Below are 25066 nucleotides of genomic sequence, written 5' to 3'. Positions count from 1 at the left end.
TCAGTGCGCTCAGTTTATCAGCAAAGTGCGTGTTTGGGAACACCGTAGTGACGACTTGGTTTAACATTACTTGGCAACAGGGAAAGTGGGGCAAATTGCACTGGTGCATTTGTGTCTCCCATAAAAGCAGCTTCACTTGAAATCACTTTGTGATTGTGCACGGGTAAAGCGTCCGCTGAAGTGTCAGATTCTTATTTAATTATTCTGCTTTCTGTATCTTCTGCATTGCATTCAGGTTACCCTGATGTTTTGTCTCATAGTGCCGTCTTAGATTAAATTCTGTAATTACAGCCACATTAGCTCCACAAATGAGACACACGGGTTCAGTAAACATATACTCAGCCTCCCATCGGTTTTAAAGGCTCTATTTTCAGAATCAACTTTTCTCTTCAGCATCGTGTGAGCTAGCTTCGCAATAACTTGCAGCATCATAAGCTAGACTTGATTAACGGTAAGTGTTAGGCAAGGCAGCTGAAGCGCTGCATTATGGGATCTGTAGTTTATTGTGTTACCAGCGCTTCATATACCGGGCCATTAATAACAATAATACAGTATATAAAATGATCTCGGGGCGGATATAATTACGCCGGGCGGATGTGGCCCGCCCTTGAGTTTGACACATATGGACTAAATAGAACTTGAAAAGATATATTTTTAAATGTGATCGCAATTCAGATAGAGTTGACGCGCACTACAGCCTGCATGCCTCAATAAGTCATCCTCCCTCGCTCTTACTTTTTACCGTTCATCTAATGAATACACTGAGTATGGCTTTACCAAAACAATCATTGATGGCGAATAAAGTATCCATTATTCGAGTATGTAGATCGGGATATATATATACATATATATATATACCCGTATCGCAGGAGAAGTAGTGTGTTAAAAAGCTAGAAAAGAAAAGGGAACATTTTAAAAATAGCGTAACATGACTGTCAATATACAGTATTTGTTTTGTGAGTGTTACTGAGTGTTGCTGTCATCAAGGATTTGATTATCATTATTTCTTTCAATCAGGTTCGTATTTGTAGGATGTGTTGTGTTCAAGTTACATTCCGTGTTTGTCAATCGTTGTAAAGATGACAGGTTTCATTCATCGATTCGTTTCTTACTGCATCAATAAACAGCTCGTCTTCTTCTTTATCTGAGACCTGACACACTGCATGCACGGGTTTTTACACTGTCTTCCTTTAGCGGGACATTGACTTTTTCCACCGTGTGCTTTGTTTCCGCAGTAGCTGGATTTATGAATATGCTTGTATGTATCAGGCGCTTCATATTTTTGCTGCCTTTTCAATTGTGTAATTCGGTTTTGTTCAGCTCTTTGGAACTGTTGCTTTTATCTGTGCACTCGTCAGTTCACGTGAGCCTCGGTGTACATGCATCGAAGGTTCCCAGCTGTGCTGGTGCCATCTCGTGCTATGTCCATGGCTGTATTTAATGTTACCTTAGTCCTGGCACTTAAAACTTTCTCTCGCAGTTTCGCTGAGTTTGTACAAACACCACCCTGACCATCTCATCTTCCTCTGCATAAGCACAGTCCTTAACCCGTGAATATTTAGTGGGAGTTTGCTATTGGATTGCCGCTGACGGACGGCCTTATATGGGCAGGCACTAAATTACAAACGCCAGCAGCAGCCTGTCTATGAACTTAATTTAAAGTGTAGGTTTACATCGTGCTTTGTTTCAGTAGCAGAACTCATGAATATGGTTGTATATGTCACTTTCGCTTCGCTTCTTATTGTTTAGCTGCCTTCTCAATTATATAATGCATGTTTTCTTCAGCGCTTTTTGAGGTCTTCCTGGTTTTCTATGTACTGCGTGATTACGTGGGAGGCGTGATGATGTCACATAAACTCCGCCCCACGGCGTTCAAGCTCATCTCCATTACAGTATATGGATGAAAACAGCTTCCAGTTATGACCATTACGCGTAGAATTTCGATATAAAACCTGCCCAACTTTTGTAAGGAAGCTGTAAGGAATGAACCTGCCAAATTTCAGCCTTCCACCCACACGGGAAGTTGGAGAATTAGTGATGAGTCAGTGAGTGAGTGAGTCAGTGAGTGAGTGAGGGCTTTGCCTTTTATTAGTATAGATATATATATATATATATATATATATATATATATATATATATATACACATACACACACATACATACACACACGCACGTTTCATTAATTTATAGATAAATGTTGCCATATACATATAGTACAAATAAAGAATATATTACCTGCTGTTTCCTTTTAAGTTACACACCTGATGAAGGCAACACAGCTAAAACAATGTTTCTCTTATCTTTCCTTTTCAATATGGAAAGATAACATATGATATCCATCTTTTAATTTATTATACTACATTTTTTCAGAAATTATCGGCACCCCTGAAATTTTCCGAGAAAATGCCGCATTTCTCTCAGAAAATTGTTGCAATTACAAATGTTTTGGTATACAAATGTTTATTTCCTTAATGTGCATTGGGACAACATAAAAAAACAGAGAAAAAAAGCCAAATCTGACATCATGCCACACAGAACTCAAAAACCAGGCTGGCACCCTCAACTTAATGTTTGGTTGCACGCCCTTTGGAAAAAATAACTGAAATCAAGCGCTTCCTATAACCATCAACAAGCTTGTTACACCTCTCAACTGGAATTTCCGACCACTCTTCTTTTGCAAACTGCTCAAGGTCTCTCAGATTTGAAGGGCACCTTCTCCCAACAGCAATTTTGAGATTTCTCCATTAGTGTTCAATCGGATTTAGATCCGGACTCATTGCTAGCCACTTCAGAACTCTCCAGCGCTTTGTCTTCAACCATTTCTGGGTGCTTTTAGATGTATGTTTGGGGTCATTGTCCTGCTGGAACACCCATGACCTCTGATGCAGACCCAGCTTTTTGACACTGGGCCCTACATTGTGCCCCAATATCTTTTGGTAGGATTCAGATTTCATGATGCCTTGCACAGTCAAGGCATCCTGTGCCAGAGGCAGTAAAACATCCCCAAAACATCTTAGAACCTCCACCACTTTTGACTGTAGGTACTCTGTTTTTTTCTTCATAGGCCTCATTCTGTTTTCTGTAAATAGTAGAATGTTGAGCTTTACCAAAAAGCTCTACCTTGGTCTCATCTGTGCACAAGATGTTCACCCAGGAGGATTTTGGCTTCCTCAAGTATATTTTGGAAAACTCCAGTCTGGATTTTTTATGTTTCTGTGTCAGCAGTGGGGTCCTCCTGGCTCTCCTGCCATAGTGTTTCATTTCGTTCAGATGTTTACGGATAGTTCGAGCTGACACTGCTGCACCCTGAGTCTGCAGAACAGCTTGAATATGTTTTGAAGTTGATTGCAGCTGTTTATCCACCATTCGGACTATCCTTTGTTGCAGTCTTTTATCAATTTTTCTCTTCCGTCCACGTCCAGGGAGATTAGCTACAGTGCCATGTGTTGTGAACATCTTGATTATGTTGCACACAGTGGACAAAGGAACATGAAGATCTCTTGAGATGGAGTGCAAGCCTTGAGATTGTTGATATTTTTTCACAGTTTTGTTCTCAAGCCCTCAGACAATTCTCTGCTCTTCTTTCTGTTCTCTGTGCTTAGTGTGGCACACTCAGACACACAACAGAAAGGCTGAGTCAACTTTTCTCCATTTTAACTGGCTTCAGGAGTGATTACTATATTGCTAGCACCTGTTTCTTGCCACAGGTGAGTTCAAACAAGCATCATCTGCTTGAAATAAAACGATTTACCGACAATTTTGAAAAGGTGCCAATAATTTTGTCCGGCCTATTTTTGGAGTTCTGTGTGAAATGATGTCAGATTTGGCTTTTTTTCTCTGTTTTTTTGTGTTGTTCCAATGCACATAAAGGAAAAAACCTTTGTATACCAAAACATTTGTAATTGCAACAATTTTCTGGGAGAAATGGTGCATTTTCTGGGAAAATTCCAGGGGTTCCGATAATTTTGGCCATGACTGTATGTTCTGAAGAAAAAGAAATGTTTTAGTATTTCAAATGTGATAGTAAATTAGTAAATAAAATGGAAGATATTTGTAAAATTACTTTGGCTTACAAGTATTTGTTTGAAAATGTGTGAATTGATTTATGTCATCTTACCTGTCTTTTCAATGCAATGATATCCACAGGACTGACATCTTCTTGTTCAATAGCAACTCCAGAGTCAAGATTGCTACTAGGACAGAGAAATAAACGGCATTTTACCATTCAGAGTAACATTTCTTATCCATAAGGTTGAAGCCGGGAAATAATTTAAGGTTTTCTAATTCAAGAACAATGCTTGTATTAAGATCTTTAACAAACTTTTATATGATCACGTAAATAAATAAATTGAAATAGCCAAACCAATAATTTCCCAGTGTTATATAAGACAGTAGCCTTTTACAGCTGTGTTTTTCTTTGTGTTTTTGAACTTATTTTAATAGCTACTAATTCTGATTAATTTTAGGATTAGACATGATCTGGCTTGTTGCACGTCACAGAAGGTAGCCACTAGAAATCGTATAAGTGGATTTTTTTTTATTACAAATGATATGCTACTGACATCGCAAACGTGTTAGCTCTCCTTTAGGACAAGCTGTAAACTTTACAGAAATCACAGGGAAAGCGAAGAGGATCTGAAGGCTATGTTACATCTGCAACATCCAAAAATATAAGAGACACTGAGAAATTAAAAGTAATCTTGTAATGCTACATGTACTCGTACAATGTAATCCTGAGGACATAAGCAGCTCCATTTCTCCTAACCATAGAACCTGTTTGTCTGAAGACAGAGAGGAAAAAGAGCAATAATAAAAGTCCCACATCCTGAACACCTTCGAGAGTCTGGTCTTGAACTATATGAGTCTTCTTATAAAGAACCACTTGGACCCACTGCAGTTTGCTTATCGGGTGAAGACTACAGTAATTCCCATCTGACCATAGCTGACAGCATTGTAAGGATTATTTTTTGATTACTTCAGTCACTTCAATAGCATCCAGCCATCCCTGTTAAGGGGTAAGCTCATGGACATGGAAGTAGGCAAAAAAAGGCAGTCATGGAGCCCAGATGAGAATGTGGAGCGTTTGTTTATTTGCACAAAGATATGCACAAATGTCCATGGAGTGAGCAATTAATAATGCAATTCATTTGCTTTTATGTTTTTCGAAAATGCTCTGATGTAATTACACTTTGCACACTAACATACATTTGGTGATTTCTAAAAATATTCAGACAGATTATTTTGAGCAGGAGAAGGAGTAATGTGATTGTCCGAGCAAATGTCTCAGGAAATTTATTATACCTGTGGCTGCTAACTGCGTTGGTAAAGCAAACATATAAACAGATGAAAAGAGAGCAAAAGACATGCATGGACTACAAAATCCATTAACTGTAATCTAGTTATGGGTTTACATGGCCAAATAACTGGGATGCTAACAAAGAAATCTGTGTGTGTTAGCCTGGTTTCTTTAACTGGAATAAGTGATTGCATGGCATTTTAGAAACCAGGTTTCTGTGAAGAACCAGGTTATTAAAGTACAGGTAAAGGCACTAATTGAGTACTTTCTGCCAAGTACCATAATTATTCAACAGAAATGTGTCAAGAAATGCTACTAGGGCCACTTTATACCTATGACAACATGCTCTGATAATGTTTCAATAGTACCTTTCTGTTACTGCTCTGTTATCTTTAGCCAATTGAGAAGTTTGTTCTTCTTTTTTATAATTCTTGGCTGTGTATGAGGGCATTGTTGTTATTGTATGTTATAGTATATACTGTATTTCTTGATCTTACGTAAAAGTTAAATTTCCCATTGAGTGAAATAAAGTACTATCTGTCTATAAAGGATGTGATATACTGTAGGTCATTAGTGGGCGTTAAACCAATGATAAGGATGATGATTTAATTTTAAGATAATGGTAGAGGGTGGCACAGTGGTGCAGTGGTAGCGCTGCTGCCTCGCAGTTAGGAGACCCGAGTTCGCTTCCCGGGTCCTCCCTGCGTGGAGTTTGCATGTTCTCCCCGTGTCTGCGTGGGTTTCCTCCGGGTACTCTGGTTTCCTCCCACAGTCCAAAGACATGCAGGTTAGGTGGATTGGCGATTCTAAATTGTCCCTAGTGTGTGTGTCTCCTGCGGTGGGTTGGAGCCCTGCCTGGGATTGGTTCCTGCGTTGCGCCCTGTGTTGGCTGGGATTGGCTCCAGCAGACCCCCGTGACCCTGTGTTCTGATTCAACGGGTTGGAAATTGGATGGATAATGGTAGAAGGCCACAAAAACTGTCACTCCAATCATTAGATATTGCTGTTATCTTGCTGTGGGAGCTGATAATGAAAACCAGTTTGACTTCAACGGTATATAAAATTAAGCTATATTGATTGGTCATAGTAAGGCAGTCTATATTCATATTTTTATGTATACTGTACATTACATTTTCAACATAACCAAATTTGTTTTACCTTTTCCTGACATTTTCAGAAAATGAATGGCGTGTATTTTCAGACAAAGTGCCTTTTGGAAAACCATACCTATGAAAATAATTAAGACATATGTTGTGCCCTGTTTAATAGGCAAAAATAACATAACAGACAAAACTGAAATAGACGTACTGCAGTTCAAAATCACATTTAAAATTTACCAGCACACAAAATGGAAAAAAATCACACTACACCAAAGTTGATAAACATGGTTTCTTATTATAGATTTTCTAGTATTTGTATAAACAACATAACTGAAATAATAGTTAAATTACTATAAAATATGCAATTTAACAAATCATATCTGGTAAAGGAAGAGTTCAGAGGTTGCAATGTGACGTCCAAGACTGTCTACTTTTTGCTGATCATGGTGTTTTACTGAAAAACACCAAAATATACCCCTAAGTGTGTTTTATTATTTTTAAATGAATTTATGAGTGTTATGGGTATGCCTTTCCTGTGTTACTAAGATGTTCTGTACCTATCAGGTTCTAAACAATAACCAAGGGAATGATAAGATTAAGGTCATACTACTGTAGAACTGCCACATACTTAATAGCATCAGTGAGCAGTTGGGGGCAGGGTGCATGGGGGCTGGGGGTTTGTAGTGCATTAGAAGCCCCTGTCATGTCAGATCCCTGGGCACGCACCCAGAATGCCCTGATAGTAAATCAGCCCCTGGGTCAGATAATTATATGTAAATAGATTTTATATTTTTAAGAACCTATAAATAAGAAGCTTGTCTTCAAAGATAATTGTGTGTATCAAAGACTTTTAATAAGTTTAGGACTTTGGACAATACTTGTTGGCATACTGTGTTACTAGAATATTACTGCTGTATTTATCTGTGTACTGATGGATGCAAATGAAAATATATTTAAATATGTTATGTAAATGAACCTGAAAAAAAATTAAACTGAACTGATAAAAGGAACTCCTCTCTTAAGACGAACTAGCCTTGCCATAGAAAATTCAGATGTTCACATACTAAGCTCACAGATTAATTCTGTGTCCCTATTGATGTTTGTTTACAGTCTTAATTTTTCATATTCTTATTCTGTTTGGACTTCTTATTTTGTCTCCATTTTGATATTTATTTATACTTTTATTTTCACCTTCAATTGCTATGTTTTGGACAATTGCAATATTTCAGACTTAAGGCATACTGTAACTTTTTTAAAACAGATTTTTATACTTTATACTAGACAATAAAAATCCATCATAATATGTTTAGTACAGTAGATTTAAAATGTCTACACACCCCTGACAAAATCACAGATTTTGTGTAATAAAAAAATTAAAACAAGACATATCATGTCAGACCTTTTTCTGACCTTTAGTGCAAAATTGCAATCTATGAAAAGAAGGTGAAAGCAAATCAGAAACTGTTTAGTGAAAAAAGGAAAAACAAAATCATACAAACACCTGTTTGCATTAGTGTGCACATCCTTTTATTATCAAGGATGTGGCTGAGTTCAGAAACAACCAATCACAATAAGTCTTATCTCAAATAGTAGTTAGTATACACCATAAGTTTGGCTGTTACAGTAGGATTATTCTGATATCCTCTTCATTGTAACATACAGTACTCCAAAAGCCATGTTCTGCAAAGAGCTTTTAAAACATGAATGAGATCTCATCATCGAAAAGTATCAATCAGGACAGGGGAACAAAAAAGTATTCAAAGCATTAAAAATCATATGGAGCATGGTGAAGACAGTCATCAACAAGTGGAGAAAATATGGCTCAGCAGTGACTCTACCAAAATCTGGATGTCCATCCAAGATTAATAAGAAGACAAGGAAAAAACAGGTCAAAAGGAGCTTCAGGATTTTATGACAAGTACCGGTTGTTCCCTACATGTGACAACAATCAGTTGTATTCTTCTCATGTCTGGGTTTTGGGGTAGGGTAGCAAGACAAAAGCCTTTTCTCACAAAGAACAACATCCACGTCCGGCTAAACTTTGAAAAAAATTATACCCAGTCTCCCACGCCCATGTGAAAAAATATGTTATGGTCTGATAAGACCAAGGTTGAACTATTTGGCCATAAGTCCAAAAGGTATGTCTGGTACAAAAATAAAACAGCACATCATCAAAAGAACACCATACCCACAGTGAAGCATGCTGGTGGCAAAGTCATGCTTTGGGGTTACATTTCTTCAACTGGAACTGGGGCTTTAGTCAAGGTGGATTTAATCACAAATAGCTCCAAGTATCAGTCTATTTTGGCAAAAAAACCTTCAAGCATCTGCTAGGAAGCTGAAGATGAAGAGGAAATTCATATTTCAGCATAACAATGACCCAAAGCATACCTCAAAATCAACAGAGCAATGGCTTCATCAAAGGAGGATCAATGTTCAGGAATGGCCCAGCCAGAACCCAAACCTTAATCCAACTGAAAATCTGTGGAGTGAGCTGAAAAAAGCTGTAGGAGACGCAATTGTACTTTGACAGATCTGGAAATTTTTTGCAAGGAGGAGTGGCCAAAAGTCGAAAGGTCCAGATGTGCCAGACTCTTACCCAAAAAAGACTTGGTGCTGTAATAAAATCAAAAGGTGCTTCAATTAAATATTAGGTTAGGTGGTGCGCACACCACCAGTTTTTGAATGATTTTTTTTCCTTTTTCACTGAACACTTTCTGTTTTTTTTTTTTACCTTCTTTACAATTTTGCAGTAAAGGTGGAATCAGTTCTCACAAGATTTCTCTTGGTTTCATGTTTTTATTACACAAAACCTGTGATTTTGGCAAGGGTGTGTAGATGTTTTATATATGTACTGTACAGTAAATTTGCTTTATTGTGCCACTGTAGACAATGATACAATAACACTTTTGATAGAGAAGCCATGCAGTGGGAAGTCACCTTTTAGCTAATGTTTGATTGAAGGCTTGCAGAAGACGCTGTAAGGCATGCTGCCATAAATATTTAGCAAGGTGGTGAACACGATGGGTTGACAGGAGATTTTGGTCAGGTTCTGTAGTGGTGTGGATTGATGCAGAGTTCACTGGCTTCAGGCTTCTGCTGTGTTTACAAACATAAATATATTGGTGGATGTAAAACTGGGTGTGAAAATTGTATATCCAATATATGAAAATCTGAATGCAGAATGATTTTTGAGTGCCAATTTATGTAATTGTGTTTATCCCACACAACTAGCACTGTGTTCCCTTTAGTAAGTTATGTATTTACTTTTAATGCAATTTACTTGCTTCTTTGTTATAAAATGCAGACACTTAAAAATTTATTTTCAAAGTTGCAGATTAAAGTCCAAGATAAAACTGGGCAGTTTACACCAGTATCCTTAAAATTTATAAAATTTATAAAAATATGAATTTTGAACATCAGCATGACAAAAAGTAAAGAATATCAGATAGACGATGACATGAGATTAACAATATTAAAAACAGGTAAATCCATCTGGTTTATGTTCCTGTAACTAGAACTTTTCATTTAGCTGATAATTTTAACTTATTATTATGTTTTCTTATTTCCACAGTAATATTTATGAATTTAAAAGCAGCTTCCAATGACATGGTTATGGAAGTTGTCTAACACAAATACGTATCATTTATGATCTTGTAGCATTTGGCTAGCCCCTTAGTTCTGTTTAAGAGGTTGTTTAGAAAGTAGTAAAATTATAATTGATAGTTATTGCACATGTGAATTCATCCTTCATCATGAGGTTTAAAACATTCTCATTTAACAGATTTAATGTTTTTATGAAGAGTTTTTTCACAGAAAGAGGCAGACACCACTCATCTGTCAGAGCAGTTTATGTGTAGTACATGTTATTTACGAAGAAGGAAACTTGTCTTTACACTATGTCATATTTAAAGCCAATGATGCTACTCCACTGAAAATTAGCACTACTATCTTGACATGTATACTTACAGATTCTGCTGTTGTTTTAGAGCTTCACAAAGCCCTAATGGTGTCTTACTGAAAGTACTCTCACTTTGTGTTCTGCGAAGGGATACCTTAATAAACCAGAGATGAAAGGTAAGCTGTGAGAACTGCACATATGTGTATATATTTATGAAAGTACATATCAAAAAAACTAAACAATGTTATTTATTATACAAAGGTGTAATTACTGTATATACAGTTATCCCATATACTAATTTACCTTTGTTACTACACTTGAGACCATGTGAAACTAATTTTAACATCAAAATACATTTTTTTTTCACTTATACACTGCCTGGCCAAAAAAAAAGTCGCCACCTGGATTTAACTAAGCAAATAGGTACGAGCCTCCTATTGGATAATTACTGCATGGGCGATTATCTTTCAGCTGGCAACACGTTATTTAACCCCAACTGGTGCAATGAGTTGCTTCTCATTTCTTAAACAACCATCTCGTGGTCGTGGAAAAGATGTTAGTCTGTTTGAGAAGGGTCAAATCATTGGCATGCATCAAGCAGAGAAAACATCTAAGGAGATTGCAGAAACTACTAAAATTGGATTAAGAACTGTCCAACGCATTATTAAAAACTGAAAGGATAGTTGGGACCCATCGTCTTCGAGGATGAAATATGGCCGGAAAAAAATCTTGAATGATCGTGATCGGCGATCACTTAAACGTTTGGTGAAATCAAATCGAAGAAAAATAACAGTAGAACTCAGGTCTATGTTTAATAGTGAAAGTGAGAGCATTTCCACACGCACAATGCGAAGGGAACTCAAGGGATTGGGACTGAACAGCTGTGTAGCCATAAGAAAACCACTAATCAGTGAGGCAAACCGGAAAAAAAGGCTTCAATTTGGTAGGGAGCATAAAGATTGGACTCTGGAGCAATGGAAGAAGGTCATGTGGTCTGATGAGTCCAGATTTACCCTGTTCCAGAATGATGGGCGCATCAGGGTAAGAAGAGAGGCAGATGAAGTGATGCACCCATCATGCCTAGTGCCTACTGTACAAGCCTGTGGTGGCAGTGCTATGATCTGGGGTTGCTGCAGTTGGTCAGGTCTAGGTTCAGCAACAGTATGTGCTCCAAGAATGAGGTCAGCTGACTACCTGAATATACTGAATGACCAGGTTATTCCATCAGTGGATTTTTTCTTCCCTGATGGCAGAGGCATATTCCAAGATGACAATGCCAGGATTCATCGGGCTCAAATTGTGAAAGAGTGGTTCAGGAAGAATGAGACATCATTTTCACACATGGATTGGCCACCACAGAGTCCAGGCCTTAACCCCATTGAGAATTTTTGGGATGTGCTGGAGAAGGCTTTGCACAGCGGTCAGACTCTACCATCATCAATGCAAGATCTTGGTGAAAAATTAATGCAACACTGGATGAAACTAAATCTTGTGACATCGCAGAAGCTTACTGAAACAATGCCACAGCGAATGCGTGCTGTAATCAAAGCTAAAGGTGGTCCAACGAAATATTACTGTGTGACCTTTTTTTTTGGTGGCGACTTTTTTTTTGGCAGTGTATAAAGGTGGAGTGAAACCTGGAATATATACAATTATTGCAGAATTCTGTGTAATTCGCTAAACTCATATTTTTCATATTTTCATTTACAAGGTAAAAAAAAAGTCAACTAAATGTGAGTAACACAAGCAAGGGTTTATCTTGTGTGCACAGTGATGCTAGATGCAGAAGTGCACCATAGTAGCACATGACAAGGAAAGGGTAAGCAGAGGCTATATTGGTAAATGAGGATTGCCAGTAGTTGATAAGTCCTGTCTGTGCAAAGTCCTAGAGGTAAGTTCTCAAGGAGGACAGGAATAACAAAGTCTGTTGGACTAGGAAAGAGCTGAGAAAATTCCCCCAGGATGCAAAAGGGGCCAACTTTACTGTCATGCTTAATTTTAATGAAGTGATATAATTCTCAAAATAGACATGAATATCTAGCACTCTCAGCGCAGATTGGGTCTCTGGAACATATTAGACATCAATGATTGTACATGTCTGCCTTTGTCCCTGGAAGGGATTCTGGAGATGGAACACTCCATCTGACAGTCAGGTGAAGGCTGTAACAGGACCAGGAGATGAAGCGTATTCAAAACCAGAAACAAGTCGAAATCGTGAACCTTTTGCACCAAACCCCAACTGCTAATCACAATTCAAAGTCAGAGGGAAAACTGAAAGTTGAGAAACCAGGAATTCGAGAAAGTACTTTTTTCTATCCAAATCATGCGCTGGTATTTAGGGGTTTGCACTGATGATGTAAGATGCTGCACTTGTGAAACCATGTTCCTTGGCAATCAGGACCACCATATCAGTAATGGGAAAACAAATTAATTTTGTGGCACTATGATCTAGAATATTATACTGCAAAGGTAACTACTTAGAAATGTACCCAACTTTAAAGAAATTCATATTTCCATAGAAAAATTAGAGAAAAAAAAGAGAATATCTCAAAATAGGTATAACCTACATTATACAGAATTACTTACATTTGGGAACTATGTTTTCTTCTCTTGTACAAGCATAAACACACTGGTGCAGTATGAGTTCCAGTGTGACCACTTTAAAAAATGGACAGTGAATAAAACAAAACTAGATATTGTTGGCCTTGAATATTACACAATCTTTTAGATTTCTTTAAGCTTATGAAATATCAAGAAAAGATGCCCTAGCTCCATTACTTCCCAGGTAAGGACTCCACTGCTTTGAAAATGTTGTATGTCTTAATATTAAAGGAGTCCAGCCCTTCTTTTTAAAATGTTTATCTCTTTTAAGTTATTTAAATGTTTTAATCAAACAATAGAATTCTAAAAGGCATTAATTTAACTGTCACATTTAAATTTTTTATTACACACATTTCTTTGACATGTCTTCCTAGGCCAAAATCAAAGTCCAAAATATTGGATGGAGCCAGAAAATTAAAAGGCCAATGCAGGTCTAGGATAATGTGTTAAAAAAAACCAAAACTGTAATTTCACAGAAAAATTACCTCTCTTGCATTTCTTCTGTTCCAGTCTGTGAATTTTTGATCCCTATGTATTTGTAGAAGAGGTGGATAGTGGAGATCAGTGGCTGGAATCAAACATTTGGTAGAAGAGTTTGTAAAAAACGAAGGTCTGAAATTTCCACATGAGATATCTGCTTAAAAGTAAATAAAAAACATAAAATACTGTGATAATTACTGACACAGGATTTATGGTAAAACCAGAAGCAAAATTTGGCAAATAACTATTTTCAGAGTTTTCAAAAATCTTCATCATTTTCAAATGTTGTATATGCAACAAACTACACACACTGTGTGTTCCTAAAACGTATGCAAAATACACAATACAATACAATTCAATTTATTTTTGTATAGCCCTAAATCACACAAGGAGTGCCGCAATGGGCTCTAACAGGCCCTGCCTCTTGACAGCCCCCCAGCCTTGACTCTCTAAGAAGACAAGGAACAACTCCCAAAAAAACCCCAGTAGGGAAAAAATGGAAGAAACCTCAGGAAAGGCAGTTCAAAGAGAGACCCCTTTCCAGGTAGGTTGGGCGTGCAGTGGGTGTCAAAAAGAAGGGAGTCAACACAATACAATACACAGAACAGAACAAATCCTCAATACAGTATAAAAATTTAAATTTTAGAAATACGTAGCAGAATTTAACAATGGATGACATCACATAATATAATTTGGATTTGTTTATAGTCCTGGAGACATCATCCATCAAGCTGCCTCCCCCATTTGGCCATTCCACAGCTGAAACAGTGCTGGGCCAGCCAATCCGATGAAAGGACCTCTCTTTCCCATGATTCCAGCGATCCTCCATCAGGGGTGACTTTACCATAAGCAGGCACAACAACTTGGCAGGTGGGCCATGGCACCAAGTGCCACATTTGAGTACCGAGAAAAGAAACAGAATAGGTGAAGGTTAGTATCAAATTATAACTATCATGTTACTTATGTTTTAGTGCTAATAACTGACAACAGAGATGCAGTATGTACAGTTAATCAGCAGCTTTGGTCAGGATATGCTAAACTGAAGTAGTGAGTCTTCAGCCAGGATTTAAAAGCTGAGACCGAAGGGGCATCTCTTATTGTAGCAGGCAGACCATTCCACAGTTTAGGGGCCCTGTAACTAAAAGCTCGACCTCCCACTGTTATTTTATTAATCCTTGGAATCCTAAACAGACTGGCATCTTGAGATCTTAATGTGCACTCTGATTTGTAAGTCATGGTAAGTTCAGACAAGTAAGCCGGACCTTGGCCATTTAATGCTTTATTTATTAAAAGGAGGATTTTGAAGTCTGCCCTAAACTTAACCGGGAGCCAGTGTAAGGATTTAAGAACTGGAGTTATATGTTCGTATTTTCTTTTTCTTGTGAAAATTCTTGCAGCAGCATTTTGGATTAACTGAAAGCTGTATAAAGAAAAGTTTGAACATCCAGTGAACACCGCATTGCAGTAGTCAACCCTACTAGAAATAAATGCATGAATTAATATCTCAGAATCCTGTTTATTTAGAAAGCACCTTAATTTCCTAACATTTTTAAGATGGAAGAAACATGATTTGGACAACTTTGTAATATGTGCTTTAAATGACATGCTAGAGTCAAAGAAAACTACTTGTCTTTAAACACAGATGCAAAATCTGTTCAATGGAATTCGTTATACTCGAACCTTCATTTTATAAATCATACCTTATCACTTTCAATATTTAATAAAGATCTGGTTGCTAGGAGGTGTCCCTTCTTCATGCAACATCCAGTTTATTTCTGACTAACAAAATACCTGCGCTTCGCAGCGGCGAAGTACTGCCTTAAAATTTGTATTAAGAAGAAAAGTAAACCTTTTTAAACTGAGGGAAAATATACCAATAATCATTTGTTAAGGATCTCTTTGTATGCCACGTTGTCAGTTCGGCCCTCCAGTTGTCATATGAACAAGCTGTGTGCTGAGCTTACTCTTGAGCATGCAACGTACAGTTGGCCATGTGAAAAGCAATCTTGCCTCAGATCTCACAGCTTGGATTGCTGCTGTCATAATTGATTTGAGTTTCATGGTTTGTTTCAATTACGTTAGTATTTGCCGGACTTGTTGTGTTGAAGTGACATTCTGCATCTGTTAAGCGTTGTAAGCATACAACCAGTTTCATTGATAACTTCACATCCAGCTTTTGAGAGTTTAAACATTCATAAACATCAAAGTGTCCACTACTCAAATCGTCACCTGTGAATCTAAGATTTTTAAGAGGCATTGGTGGTTCTCCAAAGGTGTAAAATATTTGGCCATTTCAGTACACTTGAAAGCAACAACCGAACAATTCAGTGGCAGCCATCAACTCACATGCAGAACCATAGGTGAAGGGCTTAAGCATTTCACTCTTCTAGTGCTCCTGTGTAGTATAATTATCTCCTGTACCGTCATCAGTCCACACCTTGAACCTGTCCCAGTCATTCAATACATAAGACACAATGTTCCGCCGGATATCAAGAGTGAGCCTGATATGGCCGTGCAATATGTAACACAGAGAATGGAAAAGGCAGGTGCAATCTCCGGGCATGGAAACCACTCGGTAAGTGACAGTTCTTTGATCGATGTTGATCACCTCAATAGACATGTTAATGGGGGTACAGTTGGAACAATAAAGGAAATGGGTACCTGAACAATGTAAACTAAGTCTAAAATACCTATACAATAACTATAATCGTAATAAACGAACAATAAAAAAGAGGAAAAGCCGTTAATTAAATAAAAAGGCTGCAGTTATCAGCAGGGAGACGTGAATACTGTGGCGAAGCAAGGAAAGGAATGAAGAGACCGGAGCAATGGACGGCCTTATATGGGCAGGCAGTCAATTATGTGGGAGGCGTTGGGATGGGGGACCCAACTCTGCCTCACACGGCGACTGAGCTGCAGGCTATGGACGTATATATGTATGTAAGTAGGATTCAGTTAGAGTTGGGAACCCGCGTACCAAATTTCTTGAAGATGGGCCCATAGGTAACAAAGACCATTGGAAAGTTCAATATGGCGGCCGACAGTGGCATCATACCACCGAAATAAGTACGTACATCGGTTTCGGTTAGCGCAGGGAGGCCGCCTACCAAATTTCGTGAAGATGGGGCCATAAATAAGAAAGTTTAACATGGCGGACGTTGTCGGATGTTATGACCATCATGCAAAGAATTTCTAAATGAAACCTGCCTAACTATTGTAAGTAAGCTGTAAGGAATGAGCCTGCCAAATTTCAGCCTTCCACCTACACGGGAAGTTGAAGAATTAGTGGTGAGTGTGCGAGTGAGCGAGTCAGTCAGTGAGGGATTTGCCTTTTTTTAGTATAGATATTTATTAATTTGTGGGATCATATTCAAAACTAAGAGCTAAAATCTTAAAGTCTGAGTTGTTTCTGTGGGGAAGGAAACATTTTTTATGTGAAATGATTTTCTAAGTGTTACTTAAAGGTTTTGCATTCATTACAGATGTACATAAAATTAAATAAAAATGCACAAAAAATAATATATAAACTATAACTATGTGTTATAATAATAATATGTGTAATAGTGTAAAAGGGATACCTTTTGAAATCATAGATAACTAACCACTTCTAGGGTGGTATGGATATTCAGTAGTTAGTCCTGCTAAGTCTGATTCCTGGTCCTGTCAATGTCTGTTTAAAGTGTGCATGCTCATATTGCATGGGTTTCTAAATGTACTCTGTTTTTATTCCATATACCTAAAAGATGCGTATTATGTTAATTGCTCTGGCTTTTATTGAAAAGTTTATAAAATATCTCTCTATTATAAAAAAAAATCCTGTGGGAGGGAATGACTAGGAGACGATACGTGATCTTCACGTTAAGATCATGGAAGACAAAATAAAAGACCTGTGAGACAAAAGATCGCGGGCATATAGAACATGAGATTCTTGCAAGACACACCCTACTTAAAAACAATATCAGAGCACGGCCAGCAAAAAAAAATCAGTAGTGTAAAGGGAAGCAGCACACATAGATACAGGGGTCTCAGTGTATATAAGGCGTATAAAGGACAATACGTTATAAATGAAACGTCGACGACTACTAGATCACATCAGCGCAAACAAAAGGAAATTAATCATCAGGACCAGGTGTAATTGAAAAAAATAGCAGGACAAAGCGAGGTCAGAAATAAAAGGCAAAGAGCAGAAAGCAAAGTCTTTTCACATTTGCATCATTCAATGCATAAAACGTAGATTTACACAATAATGGAACATATGCTATGAGAATCTGTGGTCCCGCAACAGTTAAAGCAACGACAAGTTTAATTTCAAAGAAAACACAATTTGGTCAGGTGTATATTTATGATCACGGAGATCACAACACGAGCAGCAGAGACACGAAGTGGCAAAAAGGAGAGCGGCTGTACAGGCTTTAAAATGATTGAAGGGCAGCGAGACAGCAGCTGATCCCACAAGGCTTCACAACACGAGCAGTGTTATACGTCCTGCAAGAAAGAGATTTAACCATGCCCGGGCTGGAAATAAAGGACAATTATTGTTTTTACAACGTCACCCGAGACAAGGTAGTGAGCCATCATTTAAAACAAGTCCATGGACATCTAACCTAGCAGTTGTTGGATTGCATTTGGCAGACAAGTATCATGTGCTCCCAGCTCTTAAAACAACGACATGCAACAAGCAGAACAGGCAGCTCGAAAGCAGAAAAAAGGCAGCAGATGATCCGAGGGCATATCCTTAATGTGCGTTCAGCTATCCCACAACGCGAGCAGCATTATATGTCTGGCAAGAAAGAGATGTAACCACGCACGGGGCCGGAAATAAAGGACAAGTATTGTTTTTACTAAAGTTTTTAAGGTAAAAGTGAAAATAATGCATATGTAACAATTCCCATGAAAATAACAATCATTTTAAATTGTATATCCAGTAAACCAAACACAGGGGTGGATGAGCAAAGCCCCCTAGTAATTCTAAATGGATTAAACAATGTGGAGTGTTTTACCATTTCATATTTATAAAGAGGGCAGCACAGTGGTGTGCAATGGGTATCGCTACTGCCTCGCAGTTAGGAGACCTGGGTTTGCTTTCTGGGTTCTCCCTGCGTGGAGTTTGCATGTTCTCCCCGTGTCTGTGTTGGTTTCCTCCCACAGTCCAAAGACATGTAGGTTAGGTGCATTGGTGATTCTAAATTGTCCCTAGTGTGTGCTTGGTGTGTGTGTGACCTGCAGTGGGCTGGCGCCCTGTGGATTTGTTCCAGCCTTGCGCCCTGTGTTGGCTTGGATTGGCTCCAGCGGATCTCCATGACCCTGTAGTTAGGATATAGCAGGTTGGATAATGGATGGATGGACATTTAAAAAGAAAAAAACATTTTCCCATTGTCACACACTTTCAAATGGGAGGTAGCGAATGGGCCTGAATAGTGACAATTCCAAGCCTGACCAGGGGGTGGCGAGGTGCCCTGACTTTCTTTCTCAATCCTCTGCAGACCATTCACGGGAAATCCCACCAGGTCCCGGCGCACATGATGACATCACTTTCGGTTCTGTTGACCATGATTACGTCACTTCCGATATCGGCCTTTAAAGCCGCCATCTTTGCACCTATGAATCAATTCTGTTTTGGATTTTGTACCGAGCTCTATAAAAAATACCCATTTGCAGCCAGGGCATATTATATGGGTGTCTGCACCAAACCTTTGACGTCACCTGTGTATTCTTATCACACTATATTGAAAAGTAAGACTACCTGCTCACAGGCAAAGATAAATAAACTTCATAATAAAAGAATTATTTTGTTATGAACATGACTGTCCATCGGTGAATGTTTTAATGATCAGTAGATTTTTTTGTGGAAATGATTAATTCACAAACACTAGACAAATGTAGTATTCGATTCTACCACAGTTAAAAAACAGTCAAACCATTCATCAGAATGACAGTGCAAACTAACACACAGATTAACTCCATTTTTTTATTGTCAAAACCAAAACAATCTATTATAAAGTGTTTAAGATGTCAAAATTTTCTTGCACTGATAATTACCCCAGAATGGTTTTATGAATATAGTTGTATCTATCTTAAGTTAATCATTTTTCTTCATTTTCATTTTTGAAACTTTAATTACTGACATTGCATAATTTTAAACTTATCATTTTTATCATCTAATTGTAATTTTTTAAAAGTTGCTCTACCTTGTCTCTTTCAATTTTTGTGCTTGTCGACACAATTGTTTACATTATACTTTGCTTATTGTTGTTAATTTTGTTGCTATGTATAATTTACATTACTGTCTTACCTCTCTTTTCTAAAACAATCATTAATATTACTTGTTCCTTTCTTGCTATATTTTCTTAGGATGATTATTATCCATTCATTCATAACATCAATTTTCCTGCTCTGTATTGTTTCAGATTCCAGTTAATATGTTCTCTAATTTACCTGCAAACACTTTAAAATGTGTTAAGCTAACCTAGTGGACTATTTAATTTGATTTTCTAAAGATAAGATTAGATGTGGAGAATAATTATTTATGACAGTGATTTATGTTTTTGTTTTTAGACCTCACTAAGAATCTGTATGTCTAGTTAAATGCAGAATGGCCTAATTAAACCATGCACCAGGCTGTTTTTAACATATGTTTTCTAAGACTGTACTTTTATGTCTATAAAGAATATATAATCGACCTTATGTGAAGAAGCTCAAGTACCAACTTGATACAAGAAACGATACAGAAATAGTTCAAGAACCACTTCTTTATTGAACATATCCTAAAAATAAGATTATTTAATATATAAATCAAACCATGAACATGCTAATCAATCTCTAAAAAAATAAAAACATTACTGTATTTAGTGAATCCACCACTGTTTCTATCAAAGATGGCATTTATGCAACTTAATGGCATACTTATGAGTCAGTGTAAAATCAGTTATTGAATCATCTATATTCCTGTTCTAGTGTAATATTTTTCTTTGTGCTGCTGCCCTTTTCTAGTGTTTCAAACACCCCAAAAAATTCTTTCAGGAGTTCTGTTAAAATGTTACATTTTGGATGACCATTGTCAAACACAGCCACAACTCTATCTGGTAGATTTTAACTCTGTTTCACTAATTAAAATAAATGTGCCGTGCTATTTGAACCAGTTCAGTGACCAGTGACTGAAAATTCTGAGGGTTATTTAATGTTAAATTTAGAGAAAACTCTTGAGAGATCAATCTCTCAATCCATTTGTGTTGTCTAAACTTCAGTCATTATTTGGCCAACCTTTCTATATATTCAAATGGTCTTAAATTCATAGTTTATTTGACTTTTCATAAGATGTGCTAATTCATAATTAAAGTCTTTAAAATATTTGATTAATTCCCAGAGACTTTCACATTCTCTTGTGGTAATTTACTTGACCCCTGCTAATGACGTTAGATAAATACATATGAAGTTCACACTTATCCACCATATTTGCAGTGGCTTAAAGAACAGTGCCATTTTATGTATTTCCATTTCATACAACCACTATTAAAAATGGCTTGTTTTCAATCAAGGTTTGACTGAGAAAACACGCAGCCATGTTATCCTTTAACTTGGTGTGGAAAATAAACTGACACCCTTTTCCCTAAATTGGTTTGGATATAATGTGCCTGTTTGTAACACTGTCTTGATTAAAAAAATAAAAAGTAAGCAGATAAACACAGCATAATACACAATGACTTAATCGCCAAATTATCACCTATGATAATACCATTCTCCTTTTAATTTAATTATTTGTACCAGAGGTTCCCAAGTTCAGTCCTAAGATACCACTGAGGCTGTAAGTTTTCATTCCAACCAGTTTCACAAATAAATGTTTCAGTCTTACTTCTAAATTATCTAATTGTTCATCTATACTTTTTCATCTCTTATTTTGCATTTAGAAATATGTGGTATTATTCATTTACATGCAAAGAAAATTCAGAAATTTACGTTTTTCCCATAACTTTAAATGTTAACTTTTTGTTCCTATATCCTTTATAATTTTATAAGTTTAAGAGACTGGACAATTCATTTGTGAAGTTGGTTAGAATGAAAACCTGCAGCCACAGTGGTACCCCAAGACTGAACATTAGGAACCAAAGATTTATACAACCATTGATAATTTTGACATTTTTTTAATTGTTCATGCTATTCATAATGTAAATAGTTATTCAATCTGATTATATTGCATTGTTCCTTGGTGCTTAAGACAGCCCATTATTTCACATTTTACTTACATTTTAAAAGAAATTCATGAAAAATAAATAATTCTATGACTTACACAGCCTCATCCTGTCTTCAATAACACATCTATAAAGAATAACTCAGGGCATTCATTTTACTCTGTGGTATCTAAGACATCTTCTCTGCCATTCACAAGCCCTTCTTATTTTGCACCTCTCCTACACAGCTTCTCTTGAGACCTCTACCCAGCTTCAGAGCGTCATATTCCCTGGCAAAAAACACAGGTCTTTTTTCTTTATATTACTACTATTATTATATATTATTATTACTACTATATTATTACTATATTTCCTAAAATGTTTAGGAAAACCAAACAAGGTGATTAATGCTTGAACATTCATTACATTTAAATCCTCTTAGGTTTAGGCATTTTTTACAGGATTTTAGTAGATGATGTTGGTGGTACATAGTCCATTTCTCCTGACTTTGTTTATTGTTGAACATGTGTGGTTTATTGCAGAGATGTATTAGAAAAGTATTTAAATTACATTGCTAAAGGGTTCAGGCAACAAAAATATTTCTTAAGTGAAATGGCTTCATATACAGTATGAAAGGAAAACTGCAGCTGCAAGTTATCTCCATGATCGTAAATTGGAAATGCAAGTTAGAAAATGGACATAGACAATTATAATAAATTGACTAATTACATATACAAAGTAAATACAGTGTGTAATATATATACTGTATATATATATATATATATATATATATATATATATGCTTTGTGTAAGATATGTAGTAAAATACAGTCATGTCCAGGAGAATTTGGACAGTGACACAGTTTTCATAATTTTGGCTTTGTTCACAACCAAAAACAATCAGGATGTGATTGAAGTATAGACTTTCAGCTTTGATTCAAGGGGTTTAACAAAAATATTGTAGGAGCTGTTTAGAGAAGACAAACATTTTTATACACGATCCCCCTGTTTTCAGGTGATCAAAAGTATTTGGACAAACTAACATAACCCTAAATATAATGATCATTTTCAATATTTGGTTGAAAATCCTTTAGAGTGAATGACTGCCTGAAGTCTGTAATCCATGGTGATCTACAAGTGCTTGGTTTCCACCCTAGTGATATTTTGCCAGGCCTTTACTGCAGCTATCGTCAGTTGCTGCTTGTTCATTAGACTTCCTTCCATCAGGAAGTCTTCAGCAAGTGAAATGCATTCTCTAATTGGGTTGAGGTCAGTTGATTGACTTGGCCATTGAAGAATATTCCACTTCTTTTGTCTTAAAAAGCACTTGGTTTGCTTTCACAGTATGTTTTGGCTCACTGTCCATCTGTACTGTGAAGTGACATCGCATCAGTTTTGGAAGCAGACAGTATACACTTATACACTTAAGAATTCATCCTGCTACTTCTGCCAGGAGTCATATCACCAATAAACACTTCTTTGTTTTCCCAGTACGTACGATTACTTTAGTGAATAATAACTTCCCGTCTCTGCTTTGTTTATGTATGGTATTTATTTGTCATAGGATGTGTGTTTTTATATTATTTGTTCATCGTTGTTTGAAGAACTTGCACTGTTTATAGTTATAGCCTTTATAATTTCATTGTATTGGTACAATGACAATAAAGGCTTCCTTCCTTCCTTTCTAGTGACTGACTTTCATTAGTGGCCATGCATGATCATGCCATAAAACTGCCTCCACCACGTTTCACAGATGATGTGGTAGTCATCGGATAGTAAGCAATTTCTTCTCTTCTCTATACTCTGCCCTATCAAACATTCTAGTATATATTGACCTCAGTTTCCTTTGTCCAAACAAATTTTTTTCAGAACTAGAAAGACTTTTAAAAAATGTTTTCTACCAAAGTCTAATCTCTCCTTCCTATGCTTGAGGTTTACCAGCGGTTTGCACCTTGTGGTAAACCTTCTGTCTTTACTTTCATGAAGTCTTCTCTTGATTTTAGACTTGGACAATGATAGGTCTACCTCCTGGAGAGGGTTCTTGGTTTGGCTAAATGTTGTGAAGGGGTTCTTCTTCACCAATTCTTCAATCATCCAGCACAGTTGTCTTCTGTGGTTTTCCAAACATTCTGTCATCAGTGTGTCCTTTCTTTTAAACAGTGTACAAAATGTCTGATTTGACCACTTCTTGTATTTATGCTGTCTCTCTAAAGGGTTTGTTTTGTTTTCTCTGCCTAATGATGGCCTGTTTTTACTTCCATGGACAGCTCTTTGGGCCTCATATTGACAGCTGACAGATTACAAATGCAAATTCCATAGTTGGAATCAATTCCAGACCTTTTATGTGCTTAATAGTTAGTGAAAAAATGAGGGAACTGCTCCCACCTGGCTATGGAGCAGCTTGTCAGTCAAATGTCCATATACAGTACTTTTGAACTCCTGTTAATGGGGAGGCTATACAGAAAAATGGCTGTCATACCTAAACAGTGCATATGATATTTTTGGTAAACCCCTTAAATTAAAGCAAAGTCTACACTTCAATCACATAATGACTATTTTATTTCAAATCCATTGTGGTGGCGTACAAAGCCAAACTTATGAAAATTGTGTTATTGTCCAACTATAAACATCCATCCATCCATCCATTATCCAACCCGCTACATCCCAAACACAGGGTCACGGGGGTCCGCTGGAGCCAATCCCAGCCAACACAGGGCGCAAGGCAGGAAACAAACCCCGGGCAGGGCGCCAGCCCACCGCAGTGCCTATAAACAGCATAATCAAAAAATAGCATAACAGCAACACAGCTATGTGCGTACACATATTTCTTTGGCCAACAATACAGGAACAGTCTATCATTTCCATATCACCTGACAACTATATGAGCACTCGGACATTATAGACTTGGGAATATCAAAACATTGGATTTGGGAAAAACAAAATGAAAAATAAAAATAGTGATGGTTAAATATCATCCCGACCATTAAAATACTTATACACACACATTGCTTTGATATTCTTCTTGAGATAAATTGTCCTATTTTTTTATACTACTGTATCTCACTTATATTAGGTTTCTGATTTGTTTAAACTTATCAACTACTATATGTGGACCTGTAGTTTGGCTTTCTGGCCATGTAGTTTCAAAACCCATTTTTACCATTCAGAAACAGCAGGGAGTCACAGTGTATATGAGCTGCATGAACAGCAGATCAAGAGACAACTATGTATAGTATGCCAGGCTATCCCAAATCATACTCAAGTAACATCAATTTAGACACATATCCACATTTTTGTGATGCTGGAGAGTTTCTATAGCGATATAGGAAGAATTTGCAAATTCATAACAAATAATGACCAGTTAATTGATCCAATGTCAGCCACTGTCCAACCTGCTACATCCTAACACAGGGTCACATGGGTCTGCTGGAGTCAATCCCAGCCAACAAAGGGCGCAAGTCTTGATCCAATGTCCCTGGAAAAATAAGCCTGTAACTCTAGCCTGCACATTACAATCTCACCT

General features: G+C 37.1%; 1 protein-coding gene across 8 annotated transcripts in view; it reads right to left on the bottom strand.

The window, feature by feature from the left end:
- The window catches only part of LOC120537171 (mitochondrial fission factor-like), a 37352-nt gene that overhangs the window by 9972 nt on the left and 2314 nt on the right, over positions 1-25066 (bottom strand). For 2 of the 8 annotated variants that reach the window (XM_039765908.1, XM_039765904.1), the window contains exons 3-7: positions 13384-13535; positions 10366-10451; positions 9337-9495; positions 6455-6523; positions 4118-4193 (exon numbers count right to left, since the gene is read on the bottom strand). In XM_039765908.1, coding sequence (XP_039621842.1) covers positions 4118-4193; positions 6455-6523; positions 9337-9495; positions 10366-10451; positions 13384-13535 — 542 coding nt within the window. The remainder of the gene's footprint in view (positions 1-4117; positions 4194-6454; positions 6524-9336; positions 9496-10365; positions 10452-13383; positions 13536-25066) is intronic. The other 6 variants (XM_039765906.1, XM_039765907.1, XM_039765905.1 and 3 more) reach the window with 6 other exon arrangements.

Source organism: Polypterus senegalus, chromosome 10, assembly GCF_016835505.1.
Source record: "Polypterus senegalus isolate Bchr_013 chromosome 10, ASM1683550v1, whole genome shotgun sequence".
Taxonomy (NCBI): domain Eukaryota; kingdom Metazoa; phylum Chordata; class Cladistia; order Polypteriformes; family Polypteridae; genus Polypterus; species Polypterus senegalus.
This window is presented reverse-complemented; position numbering and strand designations above follow the sequence as displayed.